The sequence below is a fragment of the Meriones unguiculatus genome, chromosome 4, assembly GCF_030254825.1.
Source record: "Meriones unguiculatus strain TT.TT164.6M chromosome 4, Bangor_MerUng_6.1, whole genome shotgun sequence".
Classification (NCBI taxonomy): Eukaryota; Metazoa; Chordata; class Mammalia; order Rodentia; family Muridae; genus Meriones; species Meriones unguiculatus.
The window spans coordinates 99,480,369-99,505,720 of NC_083352.1; the positions used below are offsets into that span (position 1 = coordinate 99,480,369).

Consider the following 25,352-nt stretch of genomic DNA (forward strand, 5'->3'; position numbering starts at 1 on the left):
GTAGAGGGGCCAGGCACGGGTTACATGTGCTAAATGCTCAAGTCTCTAGGCCAGCATGGACTCTGGCAGTGTGAGCAGGTAAGTCTATTCTAAGATTCCATGTTTTCGACCACACTTGCAGGGCTCACTCGTTGGAAAGGGGTGGCAACAGTAGTCCCACCAAGCATGGGGTCACCATCTCATCCCAGCACCTCCCTACCTCCCAGAACCCTTTAGACATGGCTGCCACGTGTGTCATGAGTCATGGGGTAGAGAGACCTAATGTGAGGTGTGAAATCCTGGGCGGTGAAGAAGGCCTACCACAGGCAGCACTACCATGCACAGGTTCTCGGTCTCGCAGGTGGAAAAGGGTGGCTAAGAGGAAGACTGAAATCCTATTAGATTTCTGGACCCCTCATGACAGGGGCAGAGTTCCTGGCTCTCTAGAAGTCCACCAGACATCGTCCCCAGCCAGAGAAGGCAATACTGGGCAGGCCCGTATGGGAAGAAGTCCTCAGACCTTGTGTTACAAGTTCAGCTATAATACCTTGGTAAAGTGGCACAGCCCCATCCCCAGCCTCACCACTCTGAAGGCCAAGCTCCTCAGCCACCCCAAATGCTGCCAACCACACTTTGAAGGAACACACAGCAGGCTCCCCTCGTTGCCCACAGCACTAACAGCAAGCCAGCTGGGGTGGGAGGAGACAAAGAGCCACTGAGGCAGGGGCCCTCAGCAGGGGCAGAATGTTCCCACCCCTTTCCTGTTAGTGAGGCCTCCAAGCCTGAAGTCTTAGGGATTCCCTGGCACCATGAGGCTCAGCTGTGCCTCAGAGGGCTTTATGAGCAAACACTCTTAAGATGTGGATTGTCAGTTGTGCAGTGATGGCACAAGCCTTTAACCCCAGCAGAAGCAGATGGTGGAGTTTGAGGCCAGCCTGGTCTACAGACAGCCAGGGCTATACAGAGAAACCCAGGCTTGAAAGGCAAAACAAAAAACAACCCATGCTGAGCAGCAAGGCTGTCTGCCTTTATGCAAGCCACATGCTTGGAGTTCCACAACTGGGAACTGGGGTCTGGACAAGCAAGTTTTCTGGGGGCCCTTTACTCAGAAGACACCCTGCCTTTCACCAGATGTACAGACAGCAGCACCTACTTCACTGCCAACTGAAAAGCTAGAGGGTATGAGGGCTACTAGGATGGCCAGCATTAGCATTGTTTTTTCGTTTGTTTTTTTAAATCAAGTGATAAGAGAAACAACCGTGAGGAGAGATCTAAAAAACTGTTAGCAAAGCGTCAACCAGCCCCATGTGGAGCCACAACCCCCACTCTGTCTGCTACTAGGGCAGCACAAGACAGCGGCACAATATAGCCTTCAAAATCTCAAAGAACACCCTTGGTCCTTTACAGAACGCTTGCCAGCCTCAAATCTAAACAGCCACTTTGGATCACAGCTATTCTGGGGGCTCTCACAGGTTTTCCCCTGCAAGGACACATGGGAGTGGAGGCTAGCGCCCCTGGGTAGGTTTGAAAGCAAGGGCGATACTCAGATGATGCTATCAGCATTCAGGGAGGCAGGGAGCCATCTCGCCATAGGGCACTCAGAGGCTAAGCTTCTGTTTTACATAAACATTAATGACCCCTGTAGGCAACTCCTCTCCGTTCCTCCCATGGTCTGAAGCGTTAAGGTCAGTTTGCTATCAAAATACAACAAAATATCAACACACAGGCATGATGTCAGGAGCCTCACAGCATCTCAGAAACTAAGGCAAACCCCACCAGGAGCCACAGCACAAAGCCCAGGTTGACTAGTTGGAGGAATCACATAGAGAAACACATGGCCAAGAATTTAAGCAGCAGCGTCGGCCTCAATGCCTTCTGTGAACTCACTGTAGTGCAACCCAGCAGCTTTGGGCTTCAACTGGCTGAAAATGAAATGCTCGCAACTATTTCTCTGAATACCACAGATAGGGCAGAGGGCCAGCAGCATCAAGATGAAGCATCTAGTGGCAACCATCATTCTGGAACGCACCGAGTCAGGACTACGGCACCAACACAGGGGTTCTAGAAAGCTGCTTGTATCCAAACAAGGTCTGATTCTTCTGACCACTGGTCAAACCTGCCCTACATGGAAGGCTTTTGGGGGACATACTATATGAAAGTCTATAGTTACAGTCTATAGTTTTAGGGACTTCCTGGAGCTCTTAGCTGTTTACTTTCCAGTCTTACTGAGTTCCCCTGCAGGATGTAGTGTTTTACCATCCTATTGTTTCCCCTTTCTTTCTAACATCCTGTGTCTTATGGAACTTCCCTCTAAGATGGAGAGCTTTAATCCCAGAGGAAACTCTTCCACAGCTGGCACACACACACATAAATTGTAATATAATAAAAAATAATTCCAGGTTAAAAAAAAAAAGTCATTAGTTATTACCAAAGCCTTAAATACTACACAACCTAAAACAAAACAAAGACCAGTGTTTCAGTGTACAGCTCTAGCTGATACATAATTCCTTTGGTAGCCCAGGTTGGCCTTAAACTGACAAGAGATCTTGCCTGTGTCTCCCAAGTGCTAGGATTAAAGTTATGCACCACCGTATCTAATGAGCTTTATCTTTTCCTATGAAATCTGTGGTCCCCTTCCTGAAATAAGGGTGGTCAGAACACATCGTGAACTGAAAGACAAAGGCTGGCTGGAACTCACCTGCACCCAGGCACACTTTTGAGACTGGGAGAATATCTAGGGCTCCTGCCTAGGGTAGCCATTAGTGATGGCCTGACATTCTGGAGGTGGAATGCTTCTGGCTTTGGCGAGGCAGGGAGGAGAAAGGGTAGCGCTCCCTCAACAGCTACAAGCTGCTGCCCTGTGTTGCAGGTTCTGAGGGTGGAAACTAGACCTTGTCCCTCCTCTGCTAGATCCCAAGACTGAACTGTCTTGTCACTGCTGTGGGAAAAACAAGGTTCATGACTTGGAGGCACAGCTGTGCCACCTGCCCCTGGGAAGCGCCCAAGCGAAAATGATGTGAAATATGAGGTTTAAGGGTGCTACCCATCAGTCCAAGTGGAAGTGTGGCGAAGGCAGTTCCACAACAAGCAGCTTCCTGAAGGAACGGCACCTGGCCCAGGCTTCTGAAGAGCTGGTTACCCAGAGTCTTCCGGGAGAGGACAGATTCTCTGGGCTCCTTTCCTGCTTCTCAAGTGGGGCTACACCAACAGTGAACCACGGAAAGACGACAGGTGGGAAGGTGGCATATGCAAAGGTTTCCATTCATCTTCTGTGGTTCTCAGGTCAGCATGACGAAACATTAACTCAGGACATGGGAGCTGCACAGGCTGGCCTGCAGACAGCCAGAGGACCTTGGCTGGAATGGAGACACTCTTAGTCCATGGCACATCTGAATTCAGGATTTAACTCAGCAGAAAAGAAGACTGAACACATGAGGTAGTCACAAAGGTTCCTTGTGTGAGGGTAAGCCCGCCAGAGTGCAGGTGAATGAGGCTGGTTCTGAATGCCTCTCCAGTGAAGCCCTGTAGCACAGCAACATCACAGGTGAGAAGGACGAGGGCCTGGCACCCCAGGAAGGTTCAGGAACACCTACCACTCCCACTTTCCCGAAGTAACCACCCTAAGAGGGTGGAGATGTTGCAGATGTGACTGGAGTGTATGGGGAGGTCTGTCCAAAATAGCCCACAGACAAGATGGACTGGGGCTTGATCTCCACTGCACTCCTTCCTTCCAAGTCACACCGACCAAGATCTAGACTCCTGCAACTCTACAGACCCTGGGAGCCATCTCCTGTCCACCCGTGGCTCTGCTGACCTAAGAGCAAGATGACCATGTTCTCCATCTAGATGGCTGGGGCTCCAGTGTCCCCCTCAAGAGATGCTGAGGAGACAAGCAAGGCAAACACTGGTAGATAGCTCCTACTTCCTGAGACATGCCTGCAGAAGCTGGGTGGGGACAGGTCTGAGCAGCCTTGAACACAGGGAGGCAGTACACAAAGTGCATGGAACAGCAGAACAGAATGCCCAGTGAAGAGGGCTGCCATCTGCCAAAAGGATGAAGACTCATACCTGCCTGGTGGCCTTACAGCTGGGCCTGTGCCCTCGATGCCAGAGAAGACGACTCTGGGAGGTCTCAGGGCTCCTGGGGTTATGGCTGATGGGCCTCCCTATGAATATCTAGCGTCTGTTCTCCGACACGGCTACTGAAGACTATCACACCAGCCCGTGCTGTACCTCCCACACCGCCAGGTGCCTGTGTACGAATGTAACTGCAAGAGATACAAGGTTATATGTATGCTAGCTGTATGTGAAACAGAACACCCAGGAAGGAGCCCCAAACCCGGGAAACATGCTGCACCTGAAATCTGCTCAGGCAGCAGGCCATTCCTGGGCACTGAGTGCTACAGAAAGTGCAGCCATTGCTTTTCTCTAAAACAGAGCACAGTAGAAACATCCAATTTCTAAAGGATGACACATCCCAGAGCCACTGCCTTAAGACAGATATGATGGCAAAAGTTGACAGAGTACTTAAAAACAGGTCTCTGTATCTCTTCCTTTAAAAGTAACTTTTACAAACTCTGGGGCTAACAGTGCCTGCTCCTTAGTTTACTACTCAACTTCCAATAAGGACAGGTAACCGCCTCAGAAAGCACATGACAACCTGCCAAGTGCAGGCTGACATTAAGAACAAGATACCTCACATGAACAGAAAAACACCAAGAATCCCTCCCCCGGCCGCTTTTTAAATTTTGTTCAGAGTGGGGCTGCTGAAAACCAAAGAATTTTTGAAAAGCCAGCAGTGAAATAGCCTGTGCTGTTTCAAGCACAGTGGGACTAGGGAAACAGCCATTCAAGTACACAAGTGGCATTTTGTGATCAAATTTATTTTTGTTTCAATTTCACTTACTTTGTTTTACTGTAATTTACACAAGAGACTGCCAAGTAAACTGAGTATTTTACATTCACCACACACCCCCTCATTCTTCAGTTAGAAAAACCTTAGAGTCCACACAGGGCACTCATCTCGTGTGCCCAAGCTCCCAATGAGACAGATGTCAGTGAGTTAGTTTCACTGGGGTAGAGACTGGGCTCTCCAGTGCCCAGGGTTGGCAACAACCCTTCTGGTGATGACTTTTCCACCCACACGACACCCTCTTAAGCCCTCTCCCAACAGTGCCCAGAAAATAAACATCAGCCTTGATCTTGAGTTTAGAGGACACATGGAACACAGGGTTTGTTGCTGAGGATAGGAGGGCATTGCAATGCAGCAGGAATCTCTGCCATTGCTCCCATGGGGGTTCAGGACATAGGAGGAGGGGCTCAAAGGGCAAGGTGGTCAGCAAAGGGGTTACTGATGTGGTCTGACTGCAGGGGTGGTGTGTTATGAGGGGATGGAAGTCAAAGATAGTGTGTGACCTGAATGATTCAACAGTGTGATTCTGCTCAGGTGTCCGGGACTGACAAGGGGAGAACGGCATCAGACAGAAATTTGATTAAAAAAAAAAAAAAAAAAAATTCTTGCTTAGCTATTGTTCCTTAAAAAAAAAAAAAGGAAGAGAAGAAAGAGGGAGGAAGAGGAAGCAGTGTCGGCAGCAATGTTGGGCCTCAGGGTGCTGACAGCCCTGTGCCATAGTCAACCTGTTCCTAGCTCATCATCAGCATCTCCCCCTGGCTTGGACTGCAACAGGAAAAGAGCTAAATGTGACTGCTCTTCTAACCTGTGAGCCAAGAGCAATGCAGCCCATCTACACAGTCTCCATGCTGTAATTCCAAAAAAGCCATTTCAGAAACAAAATTATAGAGAAGTGCTCTGCACAACCAGCAATACCGTTGAGGTTAATTCCTTTTTCACCTTGTTTGAGTAACAGAGTCTGAATATTGTCTAGTGTTTATTATAAATCACAAACCGTCATCAATGTTTTTCGCTAGATTTGATGTAGAAAAATATTTGAAATTCAAAATACAAAAATCCAATAAAAAGTGGCAATTTTAAAAAAAGAATTTCCCCAACCCTTGGGCAAACCAGTAAAGAGCTTTACTTTTACTCCTTACTTGAGAGATATTGTTGGATTTGGCTAGAAGATAGCGGCCACCCAGAAATAAATAGTTATAAATACATCCAGAGTTTATATTCCAGATTCACTGGAGTATCTAAAAATTTGAAGAAATTTTTCTGTAGGAGAGTCTGCTGCTGATGGGATGAAAATAAAAGTGTGTGTGTGGTGACCTGAACAAAACAGAAACATAACCAAGGGCTATCCAAACTGGCCCACACCTGGCATTCATAAAGCACACGTGCCAGCCAGCACCACATGGCACACATGGCAGTCCATTTGTCCATCAAGGGCATCATGTTGATGAGTATTAAAATCTGTTCCAGGTATACATACTGAAAATATTTTCTTTAGTATTTTTGCTGAAGATAGGCACAGTACCTTGGAGAAACTGTACTGATCCCTTCAATGTTTGCATGTACATATATACACTCGTGTGTGTATCTAGGCCTATAGCCGTATGTGCTTTACATACAGCTATACACACACGTACACACACACACATAGCCATAATTGTGTGTCTGGGTGTGTGTGTGTGTATGTGTGTACATGTGTGCCTGAGTCATCACAGGCACATGCTGGGAACGTCAACACTGAGAGACACTGGTCACGTCTTCACTCGTCACTGGCCGCACTTGTTCCCCTCACTTGACCTTGACTCCGTAGCTGTAAGAAAGCGAAGAAACACACAGCAAGTTAGGCCACAGGCTCTCTTGACATATCAATATGGAAAACTTTGGTAGAAATGTTCCCCTAACACTTTGTACCCTAAAACTTTGTTCTGTTTAAAAAGATTCTAGCCATCCTAAAGGCAAAATATTTTGTTTCATCACAGGGAAAAGTAAATTCGAAGCAGGAACAAATCATAGAAAATTGGTACTCAATCAAAGTGACACTAACTGAAAAAAACTTAAGGAAAAAAAACATTAACTATAAAGAACTTTGGGGACTGGTTTGATGTAGCAGCTCCTTTTCATGACAGAAACCTCCCTCACAGTCAGTGCAGGGCAGGCAGCTCCATAAGGGAGCAACAAGGAGGTTCAGTGCAGGTGCAGGCACACGGCCCCACTCCCTTCCTTGGACATCTGTCCAGAACAGTAGTGTACCACTGCTCTTACTGTCTGTCTAGGCCTGTGGGTTGTGTCTGGATGCTCTCTGCTCCACCTATGGAAATGTCACAAGGGCACATAGACTATAATAGGGAACACCACAGAAAAATGTTAGACTTACACAGTAAAGTTAACTACAGAGCAAACAGGGAGACTGTGGCACACAGAACATTTTTCACCTACAGTGAACTACTGAGGTTGGCCTGATGGTGTGGCAGGAGGGTCCTGGATTTCCTTAGGAATGACATAAGGCTCTACTGAGAAACAGGTCCACTAATTAGCTGGCTATCAAAAAGTTAAGCAGCTTCCAGGACAGTGCCACTGAATAAGCAGCTATGCTGACAGTGAGACAAAGACTGTTACATCCAACCTGGCCCACAGATGGATCCAGTAAAACATGCTCACGGTCTCTACAATAGGCTTTGCTTCAATTCTCAGAGTAGAATCTGGCCAACACTGGCAAGAGCCTGTGTGCTCAGCAGCTAACTCCCCATCACCAGAAGGTGCAGGCTTTCACACACTCCTTTACCCAGCCTTCACTTACACAGTTTGATAATGTCTCTGACCTACGGGCCTCATCTAGGCATCAGCAGCCGACGTGCCTCGGACGGAACCCTTCTTACGCATCTAAATGTAAAATAAAACCATGAGCTGCTAAATTATTCTGTGTAGGGGTTAGTAAGCAAGTGGAGAAAAAAGGGTCTAGCAACAATTATACATAGATTGCCTGCTTCTCATGTATCCCCAGAAGGGATGGAGTTCTGAGACCTTCAACTGGTCCTGGCTCCAACAAATTTGTGGAGGGGCTTTCCTTAAACAGCTTGGAAAGTTAACTGTGTCTGCATCTAAACAAAGGCGTCCAGTCTGGCAGCAAATTATCAGGGATACAATTGCAAGGGAAGTGTCAATATACTTTGAGAAAATGCTTCTGGGGTGTGGTCCACCTTTCACTGTCTCTAGACCAGACAGGAAGCTGTGAAAGTGCTGCCACCATGGCTCTTTTTGAGAGCAGCTTCTCAATGCTTTCAGATTTACTAAGAGCAAGGATCAAAGGAAGAGACACAGAGGAACAGCACACGGCAAAAACAACCAGCAAAAGAGTAGGCATTTGTAACAGCAACAGAGAAAAACAACGAAAAACAAGACAACAACAACAACAACAACAACAAATCTCAAAGGAGAAAACCAAAAACAGAGAGAAAACAAACAGTACTGTATTTCTAAAACAACCCCAACTCCATTCCAGCCCATGGGTCTGGCCAGTTCTCTTCCACTACCTGGCTAATCCTGACAGCTTTTCAGGCTGCAGGCCACACACACAAGCATGCATGTGCAAGTCCTTTATATGGCCAACTCAAGGTGCTACACATTCTCAAGTCTAAAAGACACTTGAAAAAAAGAAAGTCAATTCTTAAAATACCTGTGAGTTAAGAACACTGAACTGCATGAAATTCCCGCAGAACTGCAGGCGCCTTCAGGGGAAGGTGCTACAGGCCATGCAACCAGGCTCAGTGTTGCCCATGTTCTGAGAACTTGAACAACCCAACTAGTTTTGGGGCATATTAGCAGCAGCACCGCGGAAATGAAACAGCCCTGTGACCTCACGAGGAGGCGCTAATGTGAGGACCATATGCTGAGATCTACCTATAACAATTTTGAAGCATTCACCCATGAAACAACCACCTACACCCTGACCCCAGGACAGACTGCAGCAGGTTCATCGGGGATTTCACTCAGTCTGAGCCTTGAGCTTCTTCAGTGATACTTCCAAATGGCTGACTGGTGGGCAAGTTGCTGCTGGGAGCAAGAGTCAACACCTCCAGACCAGGGCTCTCACGGTGTGTTCAGGTATCAGCCGCCTGAGACTTTCCAAAGAACCAGGAGTGGGGAGCAGGAGAGCTCAGCCATGTTCTGTCCAGGGGGTCAGCTGATCACCAGCGATCAGTCTTCCTCAACTGACAGTTCAGCATAAACTCACAACCAGGGCAAGGGCTCTGGGAAACAGTGGCTGGAGGCAGCTGTGCTACAGCGTAACCAGCAGCTGCTCCAGAGCTGATGGCAGAAAGGGTGAATGTTCTGGAGCTGGAGCACTAGGAGGGAAGGCACAGCAGGTGAGGGTCTGTGTGGGAGGGGTGGTGCCTGGCAGGCTCTTAGAGGAGAACTTAGCTGTTGAGAAGTGAGCACGAGGGCGAGAGGTGTGGAAGGCAGACTGGAGCAGTGGACCTATGCTTGCCTGCTTAAATACCCATGGCCAGCAGAGAACAAAGGCAGAGGGAGACCCTTCACTCCTGTCATCCCATCATTCCACCATCCTACTCCAAAGACCCAGATCTCAAGAGTCTTCACCTCAGTAAGAGAAACCAGCCCCTTTTAATGCCTCTGTGGGAAAGTACATTCCACATTCAATCAAGCTAAAATAAACTGAAGCAAAAGCCGTTCATAAGTTGAAGTTAGTCTATAGTTTACTTTAAACATAAGACAGGCTAAAGTATTCTATTGTCCTATAAAGAATATATACACTATACTCCTTTCTGAAGATTGTGTATGGCTAATTAGAAGCAGGCTTGCCCCAATCACCCGAACTAACCAAGTGCAGACCCAACTTCTGCACTGTGCTCCAGCAGACAGCAGTCCTTCTGTGCCAAAGAGCCTGACCTCCTGCCACTCCCCATGACTACATGGGGCTCTAGCCTCAGAGTCCATCAGATGCCACACCTGCAGGGCTTGCAGGGTCAGGCCCGCTGGCAGGACTCAGGATGACTATTTGGACGACCCCAGGGTCCTGGAACGCCTTGGATTCACTCCCCACTTTGGAAATGAACTGTCAACTGCACACAAGCATGGCTCAGGGGGGAAAACCAAACCAAACCAAATCCTTTCTTAGCCATGACACTATATCCTGACCCCCTGCCAAGGACCACTGGAATTTACCAAGGAAGAAGAGCTCACTGCTAGGTGGGAGAGTGAGGTGGCACTGTTGGAATCAAGGGGACTCACCAGCCTCGCCGTGCCTATGGAGACAGCTGAGCTGACTGCTGAGCATGCTGAGCCACAGGTATCTTGAGCTAAAAGGACTGAGACAGACACTGTGGCAGAGAACTGATGCCTGAGAGCTGGTTCAAAGCACCTGGATGTTTTTACAAGGACTACATTCTAGGTTAATAAAGTTCCGGTCTACCTTTAGGAGGGGGTGAAGGGCATCAGGGTTTGAAAGGCTCCATTTTGATGAAAATAAACATGGTAAGTAAGAAAGAGCTTCCAGCAGCACTCTTCCTACTGTTAAGCACTTGCTAAGCATGTACACTTTTAGAAAATGAAAACAGAACTGCCACAGCAGGTCTTACTGTTTCTAGTTCTTTCTGAGTCTCATCTTCCATTCTCCTGATGTCTTCCATTGTCAGGTCAATCCACTTGTCAATCCAACAAAAGAGCTGGCGATGTAAGTTTGTAAATATCCGTTTTTCTTGCTTTTAAAACAAAGTGGCAAAAACATCCAATTAGTGATACATTAACTTTATATGCCCCAAGCAACCCATAAAATGAACATGTACTTAGTGTAAAAAGACCACTTTAAACAACAGCAGAAACTAGGTCAAGTATGACCGTGCATTCCTTCAATCCCAGCACTCGGAAGGCAAAGGCAGGCGAACTTCTGAGTTTAAGGCCAGCCTAGTCTATATAGTGAGTTCCAGAACAGCTAGGGCTATGTAGAGAGATTTTGTCTCAAAAATAAACAAAAATGTATTTAAAAAATGTATTTCTTGGTTTTTCAAGATAAAATGTTTCTGTGAAGCCCTAGAACTTGCTCTGTAGACTAGGTAGGCCTCAAACTCCGAGGTCCACCTGTTTCTGCCTTCTGAGTGCTAGGATTAAAGGTGTGTGCCCCACCACCCAGCTAAATCATAAAATCTTTACATCAACGGAAACCTTAATTCGACCCTACTATCATTTTGTAGAGAAAAATAAAGCCCTTGTGAAGAGGCCACAAGACAGCTCAGCAAGTAATGATGCTTGCCTCCAAGCATGAGCCCAAGCTCTGGATGGTGGAAGAAAACCAACTCCCACAAACTTCTGCCCTCCACACCACCCAGTTGGTACATATCCCACACACAACAAATAAACATAATTCAAGTTAATTTCAAAATTCCCTGTGAAATGGGAAAGAATCTCCACTGTCAGAAAGATTAATGGTCTGATAAAAGCAAAAGCGTACGGCATGCATGATTGGACTCCACGTGTTCCTGCTGGGCCCACGATAATGCCACCTGTTCTCAATGGTAAGGATGGAAGGTCAACTAGATTCCTCCACAATAAGACTACACAGTAAGACTACAGAGTCTTTACCTATGTATCAAAGAACACACTGCACTTAAGGAAGCTCCCGGTGCTTAGAGATACAGTGATGAAAAGCATTAGGTACTGTGCACTAATTCTTCTGTGCTCTACATTACAGCAGATGTGTATTATACACACAAACATATGTATCTAACATGTAAAGAAATACTGACTTTAAACACCCAACTATTTAAGTTGCTTTCAACTGTCCTAAAGAGAGCAAAGTATATATAACAATTGATAGTCTGGGGACAATTTTTAACTTTTTCCCCATGAACAGAAAACTTCATTTTTATACATGGGGTTTCTCTTCATCTAAATGAGACTGTCCATGTATTGATTATGATGTCAAAAGGAGAAGGCCAGCGTGTACAGACTGTGCTCGTGGGCCGGCAGGGATTAGATGCAAGAATCAAGGGTTTCAGTAGTTTAAAAGGAGAGAAGTTATCTGACCTGCAGAACTACTGTGGGAATCCAGTGGCTAACAGGGATGTCTTTCTTATTCTGTGGGATTTCTTTTTAAGAGTATGAATGCATGTCTGTGTATCGCACGCTTCCAAAGCCCCTGGAGGCCAGAAAAGTGGATCCCTGCATCTGTTGTTACACACAATTGTAAGCCATCATGTGGATGTTAGGAATCAAACCCAGGTCCTCTGGAAAAGCAGCCAATGCTTTTAACAACTGAGCTGTGTCTCCAGCCCCTATACACATCTTTGTAATGATGGGGGTAAAAATCTTATAGAAAGAGCAAATATGGGATATTCCCACATCTTTCTGTGTATTTATAACCCAGTACGTTTTGTTGATCTGTGTGATGTTGGTTGGGCAATGGTAGGCACAGAAGTATTTACACCATTGTGATCCCCCTTCTATACCTAATTGCTTATGTTATCTTCATTTTTAAAAAAGGAATTAGGATTGGAATCCTTGGATCATGTCTATTCAGGGTCTCCTGCTCTTGGCAAGACCTCTACAGAAGATACTCCAGACAAGACAACATGAGTGCCAGAGAGAAGTGGTCAGGATACCAGGTCTCCTAAGGAGGGGCTTTGTACTACCAGGAAAGCACACTGAACAACAACAACAACAACAAAAAAGCTCTGTATTTCTTCTAAAAACATCCCTTAAGGGCTGAAGAGATGACTCAGTGAGGTTAAGAGCACTGTCTGCTATTCCAGAGGGCCCAGGTTTGGTTCCCAGCACCCACACAATGTCTCTCAACTGTTTGTGACCCCAGTTCGAGGGTATCTGATGCCCTCTTCTGGCCTCCACAGGCACCACATGCACAGATATGCATGCAGACAAAGCATCCATACACATAAAATTAAATCTTAAAAAAAGAAAACAAAAGACAAAAGTCTCTCAGAATCTCGTATTTAGATTTATGTTTTCAGAGGATCAAAGACACATGAGGATGGTAACTTTTGTGTCAAAAAGGAGAGAACGCAGTCTAAGACCACTTCCAAGAGCCACCTTCTCAATTTTCTACCCACATGAAGTCCCAGCCTTGAGGCTCACCTTCTGAATGAAGTTCTCTACTTTGCTCTGCAGCCCCCACCACTTGAACTTGATGGTCACCAGCTTATAGGCACACATCTTCGGACAGTCTGGGGTGTTTGCCAGCTCCTTCTGGATGAGAAAATTGGAAAGCTCTGACTTTAGTACTTAGGTTTTGATCAAAACTCACTGCTATATAACAACATCACAGGCACACAAGGGAAGCCAGTCTAGCGTGTCTAACTCAAAAATTTGGAATCATTTGAACAGAAGAACAGCATTCCTCTTCTGCCACACACCAAGTTACTCTCCGGCTGTGAGGCTGCTTAGCTGGCGTCAATAGCGTTCTTGTGTATAGTGAAGTTATTATCCCAGTGAGCCTTAAACAAGGTAAATTATGACCTAACCCCCCCCGTAGACCTATGTGCTCATGAAGCTTCACCATTTTCTGTATTTTCAAATATCTTCAAGTGGAGCAGCACAGTTCATGATGTCGGACGGCCACAACCAGCAATGTTAATGTACACTGGTAACAGCATGGCTGTCCATGCAGCTTCAATTTCCACAGAGTACCAGACACTTGTATTCATGCAAATGACGCAGACAGAAAATCAAGTCTTGCTTGGATAAATGGAAATGTTCTGAGCAACTATCCTCTAAGCCATGTGACTTCTCTGCTGGGGAGTTCAGCTGTACCTGGCTGTAGCAGGAGCAGTGCCCCAGCTGAGCTTCTTGACCGCTAACACACATTCATGGAGTGTTGGGGAGGGTGATACAACATCACCTGAGTATCCAGCTGTTCTGCCACCTACTACATGCAGCTCTGCCTTAACTACACAAGACCTTGAAGAGAAGCTAGCTTTTGTGTGTATGTGTGTGCGTATATATGCATATGTGTGTGCAAGTGCACGGATATAAACACACTGGACACCGCATTTTGAAAATAGCTGGCTTCAGCAAGCATTAAGAGGGCACCATGTTCATTCCCATCACCCTGTGTTTCTTGCTGTCAGGCACACAAACTTGGCTCAGGCAACATGTGTATTTTCAATGACCAAAAAACATTGCTGCCCTTGGTGGAGCCATTCATCTGTAAAGGCTCTACAGCCTTTCTCAGACATGGGGGTTACAAGCTATGTCAAGTCCGGCCACCTGTCTTCAATAAGCCAATAAAAAGAGCCAACTAATGGAAAGCAGAAAAAGGAGGCTTACCATTATAGTCACATTGGGAAAAGAGTCAAAGATAGGAGGCAAACCCCTCAAGTCCACCTTTGGAGTCCTGAGGTGAGTTTAAATATAGGCCAAGGCCATGTAAATAAGCCCTGTTGGGGTGTGGTCCCGCCCACCACTGATCCAGCATTGTCTGGGCTTCATTCTCATCCTGTAAGCTGGTGACAAGTTATTAGAACTGTGTGGAATATCTTTCTGGAAGACAAGGTCCCCCTCTGACAGGTACTTTTTCCTGGAAAAATCCCCACTGCTCTGAGTTCAATGTTTCAATAATCTTAGGTCAGAATGAGTCAGATACCAGTGTCTCTCTAGAACATCTTCATTTCTGTCACGCCAGCTAAACTGACAGGTGCCTCCTTCTCCCTGACTGCAGGCCTGCCTCTAAGCTGGGCACCTGGTATGGATGAGGTCAGCCACCTTGCCTCTGAAGGCCCAGTTCTCCAGAAAAGATGGCAAGGGGAGCCTTCCACAGACCATCTTTCCATTAAGCAATGAGCTGGTGCTAAGGGCTTTACCCCAGCTAGTGCTGCTGAGCATGAGGACAATGTGGCTCAAGTGTCTGTCAGGTCAGGAGCATGGGATCCAGCTGTGGCTCCCACTCTGCAGAACCCCTACTTTCCCTGGCTTCACTCCTCTGTGCGGATGAGGAAGAGCTAGACTATTAGACCAATCCATGTTCCACTGAGGTCAACCGGGGCTGAGCAAGCTTGACTCCAATGCTCCAGATGTTAACCCAAATACGTCCTTTACATTCAATGGCTTGTAAAGCCCCTATAACTACACATGACCCTGTCTACACACTCAGGCTAAAATTTTTCTATAGCTCAGCCCCCAACCCTGTGCAACACTGCTAGCCCTAAGCACATTCCAGCTGGGACAAGTCCTGGTAACTACAAGCTACAAACAACTTCATTCTGAACCCTACAGGTTGCATACCTTATTCTCCACAAAACCTCACCTGGTAGAACACAGCCCTTCAGAATTCTCTCAAAAGCAAGGGGAAACCCAGTTCTAATTAGAGTGAGCCAATTAGAGTACCCTCCACAGGTTAGACTCCAAGCACACAACACACAGTGACTCCACAAGGACCCAGGCTGTTTCCCACATGCTTCCCAGTGAGGCTAGCAAACTACTTAAGCCAATGAACACAGCAATTTATAGAATTTGCACTGAGCTATAAAAAATTATTGTAAAAATTAAATGGGCTGCCCCCCCATCCTAGTTCTAAAAGCTATTGACACATACCTCAGATGTATATTTATTGTCAATCTTCTCATTTTCTCCATCCAAGTTACAAGTAGTTATTAAAAACAAAACCAAAGACAACCCTTTGAGGAAAGAATATTAAAACCAACTAAAATTTGCTCAGGTAGACAAAGGCCTGCTGCCTCGACTTCCTGCCTTAGTTTTCTTGGGGTATCAGCAGTTCACTGAAGTCACCGGAAAGCAATGAAAAATGCAGTATCAAATGCAGAAAGCTGGATGTTTTCCTTCAGTAATTAACACAGTTAAGGTATTTTAGGTGTCATTCTTGTTTACAAGTGAATGATGGGCAGTCATCCCTTAATTCAGGCTATGGCCTTTGGACTAGTGATTAAGAATAGGGCTTTAAACTTCACACCCTTGTTCTGGGGTACAATCTGCCATAGTGGAATGAAAAGCTGGTCACAACTTTTGCTTACCCCATAATGAAATAGGCAAATACAAATGTGTTAACTTTTAACAACAAACCCAAACTCAGTAATCAATACCCTCCACGTCCACAAAACACTCCTCAGACCTTCTAAATAACAGCTACTGTGTACATCAGCCACTAAGAGCCACGTGGTCATCGAGGACAGCCTGGCCTTGAACTCAACAGCTGTTCTACCCCTTGTACTACAGCTGTGGGAAGAGCTATCTTTCAAAGACCAGCTACTATGGGGAAAGGAAAATGCCAGTAGCAACAGGTTATCTGGATGGCCATGGACACCTGTAAAGAATCAGGGCACATGACAAATGGTTAACTGAATGATGGAAATGCCATAATCAAGTTTTATTTTCAAAACTCACATAATTTTTATATCACTGGGGGGGAGGGGACGGAACTTCATTATTAAAGAAAACTGACTTAGAATAGTTTGACTCTCAGCCACATATTTTAGGACAAAAGGCTTTCTTTGCCTTAACTTATGGGTACTATTTCGAATTGTCCTCTTTGCCTACAATAATCTAAATTTTTTAAAAAATTTTTCTTCCCTTTTTGATGTTTAATACATCAAAGATAAATAGACTTGAGTAGAAAGCTCAGTTAGGGCATAAAATGTTGAGATTTTACTTATTTATTTGTGTGTATGTGTGTTCGCAGCCCCAAAGAGTCTCAAAGGCAGGAGAAGCCCTGGGACTGAAGTTATAGATAGTTGTGAGCTTCCATGTTGTGCTGAGAATTAAACCTGGGTCCTCTGGAGGTGCTGCCAGTGCTCTTAACTGCTGAACATTCCATCTCTTTAGGCCCTCTGTTAGGGTCTTTAACAGATTACGCTGGTCCAGCCCATGTTTACTTTTCCCTAAAAGCAAACAACACAAAGTTTCCTAAGAGTAAACTGCATTTTGGGAGCTGCTGAAACATTTCTGTAAAGAGATGGGGGGTAACTTGGTATGGCTCAGTAAGTAAAAGTGCCTACTGCCGAGCCTGACCACCTGAATTCAACCTCTAGGTGCCACACGGTAGGAAAGAATCAGCTCCTACAAGTTGTCCTGTGACCCTGATTCATGCTGTGGCATGAATACACACGTACATTCAAGCGCTTGCTTATGCATGAGTGTTGTGCCTACATGTATGTATGTGTACCACACGTATGCCTGGTACTTGCAGAGGTCAGAAGAAGCCGTCAGATCACCTGAAACTGTGGATATGTCATGGTCAACATGTGATGAACCATGTGGTGCTGGGAACCAAACCCAGGCCCTCTGGAAAAAAAAAAAAAATCTGTGCTCTTAAAAACACTAAGCCGCTCCTCAGCCCTAATTTAAAAAATAAAAAAAAAATTAAAGAAATGTCTATCTTCAAAAATGCATTTCCACTGTGACTCTAGGTCTCTAGGAGCTCAATTACTTTAGGGCATAGCTTCCTGTTCTTTATAAACAATACAAATGTCTCAGGCTTTCTCCTCTTTTATTGCTTTAAAAAACAACTGCCTCTCAAAACCAGCAAAAGATAGGAGGAGAAAGAATAGAATGAAGGTCTTTCACACATTGCTCCAATCCAGCTCAGACTAAAATTTCATTACCTGCAACTAGGCAGCTAAAGCTAATTCTGAAAGTTCACAACACAATTATTCTGCCCAATAAGTGAGTTCTATATAGATCAAAATTTAAAACGGCAATTTTTCTTTTTCTTTTTTTAAAAGAAGGGGAGCATTGGTTGGTTAATAGAAGCATCCAGAACTTCTGTAGGATGAGAGTCCTGAGCTAACAAAAGAACCCCACATTATGTTTTTCCCCACATAATTTAAATTTCATCCATAATGTAGCATGTACTAGTTAGCTGCAAAATGTTTTCAAAATTGCATTTAAATTGTTTGTATAGTCACAGAATTCCTTACATTTCATGTTACTAACTATAAATGAAGCTTCCCAAGTCCAATCATGTTTTCAATTTAAGAGCACATATTAGGTTACTCTGAGGCATGCGGCCGAGGCCTTCAGGGAAGCACGGTACACACAGCCACACATCGTGACTGAATCCTTGCAGCATGTGGAGCTTTGGTGGTAAAAGTCAGCCAGATTTCTTGATCAGTGATAAACAGGTATGGACAAACTAAGAGAAGGAAAGGAAAAGCATCGGAGGTCCTCTCCGCCTCACGAGCGTCACACTGGAAGCTGTTCTGTGCCCGGTGTGGGGCGGTACAAACTGCACTTTGAGCTGGCACTTTGCAGCAGCAGAGCAGTCTTCCGTGCCGTTCACACTCCCCCATCACTTCAGTTTTTCAGTGGTAGGCAATCAGAATGCTCAGTTTTGGCGGCTGAACTTGTAGTGTTAAGTTTCCAACCGAAATCTCACTACGAAAGTTAAAAATAAATGTGCAGCGAGGGCTGCTGCCAGTGTGCACTAGCAAGTGTCAACACAGGATCACAGAACACATGCCAAGCATGTGCAAAACAATCTCAGGCAAAACCCCGTTCTCAACGGAGTGCCATCTCTTCTCTAGACAGCTTTTACTTTGTGAATCTTTTGGGTGGGCCTGGGCTGGACACTGTTTTTCTGCATGTCAAGCCCATCTCTCACTGATTTCCACTGGTGTACCATAATTAAATGACTCCAGACAAGCACACAAGACACTGGCACAAACAGTGGTTGTTTTAGTCACAAGACAGGAGGCAGAACAAGGAGCCCACCCTGACCTGAGACACCAATAGTACTGCAGGGGCACCCGTAGGCCTCTAGTGGGGTAGGGTTCCCGAGAGTAAAGTAAGCAGAGGTAATTTCATACAACTAGGGAAAGCAAACACAGGAAGGCCCTGCTTGTGAAGGGACAGTGTCCATGCTCCCCCACAGTAACTTGAAGGCACTTCACACATTTCCTTGTCCAAGCTGAAGTCACCATGTGACTTCAGGGTCCTGCTCTGACAAGTCACTTCCCAAACCAGGCAGCATACTATTTCAGAGGCCTGAACCCTGCAGGTCTGCCTAGAAGTAGAGGCATCCCATAGTCAAAGCGAGAGCTAGCAGATTTTTGATTTTTTAAGACATTTTTGATTTTTGAAGACATGGGCAATTTCATTTTGAGATCTTTAAAAGTTCTACAAGCATAATTAACACACACTAAGTGCTAAATGCATTTTCTGAAAATTTCAACTTAAAAGTGCAGTCCCCAAACCATGTAAGCCTCCTCTGAAAACCCGTCATGATGATAAACCTCTTTATTGTACAGAATTGAAATTGTGGCCTAACTAGAAGCCAGTTTGAGTTCTACACATTACCTATTATGGGGTTTCAAACAGGAGATTACAGGAAGGAAGCAAGCTTTCAACTGCTTTGGGCCTCAGGCATGTCAGGATTAGGATCTGAGAACACAGAAGCATTTTCCAGTAGGAGAGCCACAAAAAGAACCTCCACCTGGAAAGGGTGATGAGGGAGAAGCTGCAATACAACTATTTAAGTCTTTTCCTGGCACAAAGTCTTACACAGCCACCTGACAGCAGAGGCTGTGGTCATCTTTTCACATGTGGGGGGTAGAAGAGAGTGCAATCATGAAGACAGAGAAGGAACAAACTGCTGTCTCTGCAACTTGCAGCACCCTTCCCTAGCCCAGCGGACTCAAAATGGCCACAGGGGCTACACTAGAGTGAATGAGCAGTGCACACAGAAGGAGTCTGAAAGACCAAGCCCCAACTCCCAGCACTCTGAGCAAGAACACACATCAAACCACTGTAATTCCTGGGCCAACTCTTTCACTTGACCCAATTACTGTACTCCCCCAATGTCTGACCACTGAAGAGGCAGGTGCCAGGGCAGAGCCTCCACATCACTAACAATCACCCATTTGTAGACACAGAAGCTTAACTCTTCTAGAGCTGTCTGGCTAAATGAAGAAAGATATGAGGCCTTTTGCTGACTTAGAATGACACCATAATCTTCAAAGCTAAGCTGACAACTCCCAGGATCAGAAGTGGCAAACTGGAAAGAAGTAGGAACACACACATAAAGTACTACTGAGAGCCTTAAGATAAATGGCTGTGCCAGTGTCACAGGACACACATCCTCCTGACAGAAACTGAAACCCACACATACATACCCATGTGTATGCATGCAAACAGTGCCATGGAAAAGTAAGATGTTCACCAGCAGTTCTGCCTCGAAGCAAAATTCCTAATCGGGTTATAAATTGCTCCATTAGCATGCACAAAGTCACTGCATGTAGAACTCTATTTCATGTGCTCAGATCTTTTCACTTCCTTCTTCAAGGGAAAATGAGCAGACAACTCAGGCCTATTCTCTGGAGCTATATATGGTGTATTCTTGGTGTTGTCTGTCTGTTTTTAAGTATAAAAGTCTGTATCACGTCATATGGGGGAAAGCCTGTGCTCACAACAAACCTGGGAAACGAGAAGGTCTCGGCAGCACCACCCAGCTGGCCAAGGCTCTGAACTCTGACCCCAGATGAGGCACACAAAGCACTCATTAAACACAGAAGGACAAGGGGCACAAAGCGCTGACCCAAGACAAATGAATCCTAGCTATTAGTGTGCAGGGCTGCTTGGCACTAGAGAAAGAATGCTGTATGGCATAAACAGTGAAGTGGAGAGACGAATGGGCATGCACAAACACACAGCAACTCAAGAAATTGACCTGTCATAAGCAGACGGACAAATGGATGGGTGGGGATGGACAAATGGGGACATACACACACATGCACACGCTCAAAAACTTGTCCTTTGTCACGATTTCACATCATTTAATCTTCCCAACAAGTTTAGAGGTATAGAAACCGAGGCTCAAGGCTTACATTACCCAAATCCTAATGCATGTAGCTTCACAGTATTTGATGGGTCTCCTTTTGTGCCTTCTGCTGAGGCTGCAGTTGGATGATTCAAAAAGAAAGTCTCATAGAAAGGCTATAGACTTGCAGCGCGCACGGCGTAGCACAGACTGAGCAGCCATACTCTCAGCACCCAGTGGTTTAGGGCGTCAGCAGCTGTCTTGGCGTACCCACACATAGTGTGCTTGTATTTCAGAAGTACAGAAACTCCAAGTATCACCCCTCCTCAGCCTGCCATCACCACCACCAGGACAGATATGCCTGCTGATCAAGGCCATAGGTGCTCAGCTATGGTCATGTGCTTTATCTTTATGTCCTTTCACACCAGCAGATGGTGGCTTAGCTTGCTTTTCTTCATTACTCCCAAGATTCCGGAAGCACGGTCAGCAGCTGCTTGCTTTCTAACAGCGCCTGCACCTACCACCGTAGGTAGTACTGAGAGCAAGCGATCAACAAGTGAATGGGAGGAGCTTTCTGTACAGGCAGTATGAAGTCACTGCTGGACCTGCTTTGCTAGGCACAGCCTATCATGGCTCATGTGTGTCATCTTGGCATCTGTGAAACTGAGCTGGAGCTAAGTGTTCAAGGGCTGCCTGGGATGTATGGTGACCCCCAGGTAGCAAGGGCTCCATAGAAACCCCGTCCACAAAAAAACAAACTTAAGCTACTCCAGAATTTTGAATTATCAGTGCTAAAGGACTGTGTGTAAACACACACCACAGCAACAAAGCGAGAACAAGCCAAGTTAATGACACACATTCTAATTTCCTAAGAAGCAGAAAAACCAAGTCAAAGTCAAACATCAAGTAATTCTGTAGTCAGCCAGAAAACCTTTCAGGAGTTCCCAGGAAAAACAGGCCTACCATGCAACAGGTACGTAAAATCCATACTTCAGATACTGGTAATTGAGTGAAAAATATTAGAATTTTGTCACAAGCCTTCTGCCTCTTCCTCCCCTGTAAAAGCACTGCTGGACAGAGTCAGCACCAGAGAACAGTGCCGCCTTAGCAGGGACTATTCCTTAGAGATCAGCTAGCCTGAATGAAGGGGCTGACCTGGAGACGGGTGGGGACACCTTGCAGATCCTTAGACTAGACTCAGATGATGTTCACAGAATCTGTTCTTAACACTGAGTATTACATCTCTAGTCATGGTCATCTGGATGGAAGAGTTCTGAACTATAATGGAAACAAATGGTACAATAAGACAAATTATGATTCTTTCCTTTCTAAGACAGGATCTCACTCTGTAGTACTCCTGGCTGTCCTAGAACTCTCTGCAGATCAGGCTGGCCTTGAACTCACAGAGATCTGTGAACTGGCACACCTGCAATGACTCATTTCACACGATACAGAGTCAGGGCCCTCCTTCCTTTGGCTGATGTGCAACAGTTTACAACGCAGTTTAACAGAACCTGGGGCTGCCCAGGATCCTCACAGGAACACCCAGCACGGTGCTGCTCCTCAAGTCGTAGCCAGCCTGCTAGCACTTGGCTGCCAAGAAAAACCTGTGGCTGAAAAGTCTGCTCTGATCGGGTCTGGGTTTTAAGCACCTCTGGTCTGTCAAAGTAATCACAGTAAGCTGCCACCAACACCGTGCGCCTGTTTAAGGGCTTCTGTTTAGTGTAGTGCACCACTTCTGAAGCAACTCAAATGACCACACTCGCACTGCGTTTCCTACTGCATGAATGGAGGGAAGGTGGGCTCTATCTGAATACAAATACTTGCCACAAAAACCACTCTACTGTGTCCTGCTTTCCAGAAACATAACTATCAAAAAATGCCACAGAAACACCTGAGTAGCTGGGAACTAGTTTACAGTTGATACAGACTAAACCCCACTACAAACCCTCATTTAACATGGATTCTGTACTGTCTGGAGCCAGGAGAAGACGTCATAGTTCCCAAAGACTACACCACTTGCTTCTCTTCAGATCCTTCAGTACAATTCTGAGGATGACAGCCTGGCTCTGTTCTGTTTGTTAATGCAGCACACACTGAGAGGCATACTACGAATGACACTTCGTCTTTATCGAAAATAAAACCCTCTGTGCAATTTAAACGCCACCACCTCTTTAAGACTTGGGACCTGTTCATTGTTATGCTGCCAAGACTTTGCTTGTCAGCAAGGTTTGCAGCCATTACCTTCCAGTTAGGTCCCAGAGGGCCTCTCTTGGTCTTGACTGACTGGAATAATGCAGGGTCTTCATCAGCTTTGTAGTCCTGTAAAGCAAAACAGAGTCAGAGATGAAGAAGAAAACCAGAAACCGTTCTTTAACCTTGCCAGGTGGCTTCTGTGCTTTTTACACACAGGGGAAAAGTCATCCACACACAGCACCTGCAGCTTGTATCCCATTACTTTTTAAACTTTTATCTCAACTATGTAATTACAAGTGTTGAGTGCTGGTAGCATGCCACCAAGACTAGCTGCTGGCCGTCCAGAGTTTAACAGTTCCAGGGCTCTCCAGTCATGGAGACACACTGATGAAGTGAAACACGCTCACCTCCCTGTCAACAATACCTGTACTTGGTGACCCTGGGTGGCAACTGTGAGCAGCTACTGTACTAGGACAGATGAGAAGCTCTGCTCCAGCTCCCCCCACCCCCGCCCCGCTTCTTGGCCAGATCTATTTACCCCAAGTCCTTCACTGTCATGAGAGGCAGGGAGGGTTTGCTGTCACTGGACAGCAAACCACAGACAACCCCAAAATCTAGTGGTTCTGTTATAGGACTCTATTTCCCTCAATGTACTCAGCCTGACAGATTGTGGAAAATGAGGTAAGTTGTTTTTCTTAATCTAAAGTTCCTGTCCCTCCCTCTCTCCTCTCCTCTCTCCACAGAAGTAAAATTATTTTTGGAGTATGAGCAAATGACAGGAAGTGCAATAATTGTCAGTCTAAAGCCTGGTTACAAGGCCTCTTCTAGGCTAACTTCCAGGGCCCAACATGCTTCACAGTATTTGTGAAGGGCACAAACATTGCAGAAAATGCCCAAATCCCAAGAAGAATGTATTAACTACCAAAAGAGAAAACAGTCAGAATAAAAACCAAACAAGACCAGCCAAGAACACACCCTTCCAAGAGACAAGTGTGTTAGTCTTCATATTTAGAAGTAAAAATAAAGGCATACCATGTCTAGAATATTTTAACAATTAAACTCTAATCATCAGTCCAATGGCCATGACTTGTTAACTTATTCTCTTCAAGACAGAACCCACACCCCTTTCTCTTATGGACTGGGTGTGGTGTGTCCATGATCACAGCAGCATCTTTTTCTTCTGTTTTCACAAAACCTGAGCTGTAAGGGAACTGAAGAGTAAGCACCACATTTCTAAACACAAGCAGCTGACAGTTAAAGGCTGTACCATTGTTTTATGTGCCATTAATAATGAAGACTAGAAGGCTAGAGCATGTCACAGCAGGAGACAAACCTTGATTTTGGATGCATTAAAATGTGAAAGGAAAGAGGCAAACAGGATTTTAGAACTGAGGATGAAAAACTGTGGAGGTGCTTTGAACTTTAAACCTACCCACACACATGGAAAAAAATAAGTAAATCCACAATAAAGTGCACACAATTACTTCTAGGGTTGAATGAATAAAGCCAATGGCATTAAAATAAAGGCAGTTCACATAGCAGGACCAAGCAACTTGTAAAAGAAGGGAGAAGGCAGTTTAAATTCTGACCAGTGTCAATCACTTCCAGGTTGGCCCCAGGGGACCAGTGAAGGTGTAACTAGAGAAGGGTCAGAATAGACAGCTACCTCTTCCCTCTGCTATCCCAGCTCCATGCCAACCAGACACTCCACACATCTACAGAACCCATTTACAGTAGATGCAGAAACTAAAGAAACTAAAATATCACTGTAGATCCTTCACGCGATTCCAGAAAGCACACTTGTGAGCCTTTATCATCAATATAAGCCGCAGGCTGCTTTTCTGAAATGCATATGATTATTACCATGCAGCAAGGAAATGACATGGCTCCCTACAGCCAAACTGTAACCAGACTTACTCTTTAAAAGACATTTGTTCATTTTATGTGTGTCTGTGTACTCCACATGCATGCACTGCCCTCAAAGGGCATACGGCACCAGTAACTGGAGTTACAGAAGGTTGCAAGCCACTATGTAGTGGCTGAGAATTGAACCCTAGTCCCCTGGAAGAGCAGCCAGTGATCTTAACCACTGAACCATCTCTCCAGCCCCAACTGAACTCTTTGATCTCTATCCTGGCTATACCTCACCTGGCAGCCAAAGGTGCCAGCAATCTGGGGAGTAAACACTTAAAAACCAAGGAGTCAGTGTAAGCAGCAGGGGTGTCCACATGGGTCTTTCTGAGGCAGATACACAGAACGAAACCTTCCCTTCTTTGCTCTTTCCTCTTGAGTGCAAAGCAGCAAACATTAAAGATATTATACTGAAAATGTAACATAGCCCAATTATTAAAAATAGCACCATAACCCTGACAGGTGAGAATAATGCACCTTGTCAAAACCTAGACATTTTGTGTTTGCCAGTTTGAATCCGTAAATGTTTAATCAGTTGAATTAAGTAGCATAATATGAAAAGGTAGGAAGTGGATGTAGTTTTCCCAACCTCAATTTTGTATTTCTACAATAAACATTATT

General features: G+C 45.4%; 1 protein-coding gene across 1 annotated transcript in view; it reads right to left on the bottom strand.

Moving 5' to 3' along the window:
- Positions 1-4,846: 4,846 nt before the first annotated feature.
- The window catches only part of Pitpnb (phosphatidylinositol transfer protein beta), a 53,117-nt gene continuing 32,611 nt past the window's right edge, over positions 4,847-25,352 (bottom strand). The window contains exons 8-11 of the mRNA XM_021650068.2: positions 22,869-22,946; positions 12,995-13,105; positions 10,486-10,608; positions 4,847-6,698 (exon numbers count right to left, since the gene is read on the bottom strand). Of these exons, the coding sequence (XP_021505743.1) occupies positions 6,648-6,698; positions 10,486-10,608; positions 12,995-13,105; positions 22,869-22,946 (363 nt within the window). The 3' untranslated portion in view covers positions 4,847-6,647. The remainder of the gene's footprint in view (positions 6,699-10,485; positions 10,609-12,994; positions 13,106-22,868; positions 22,947-25,352) is intronic.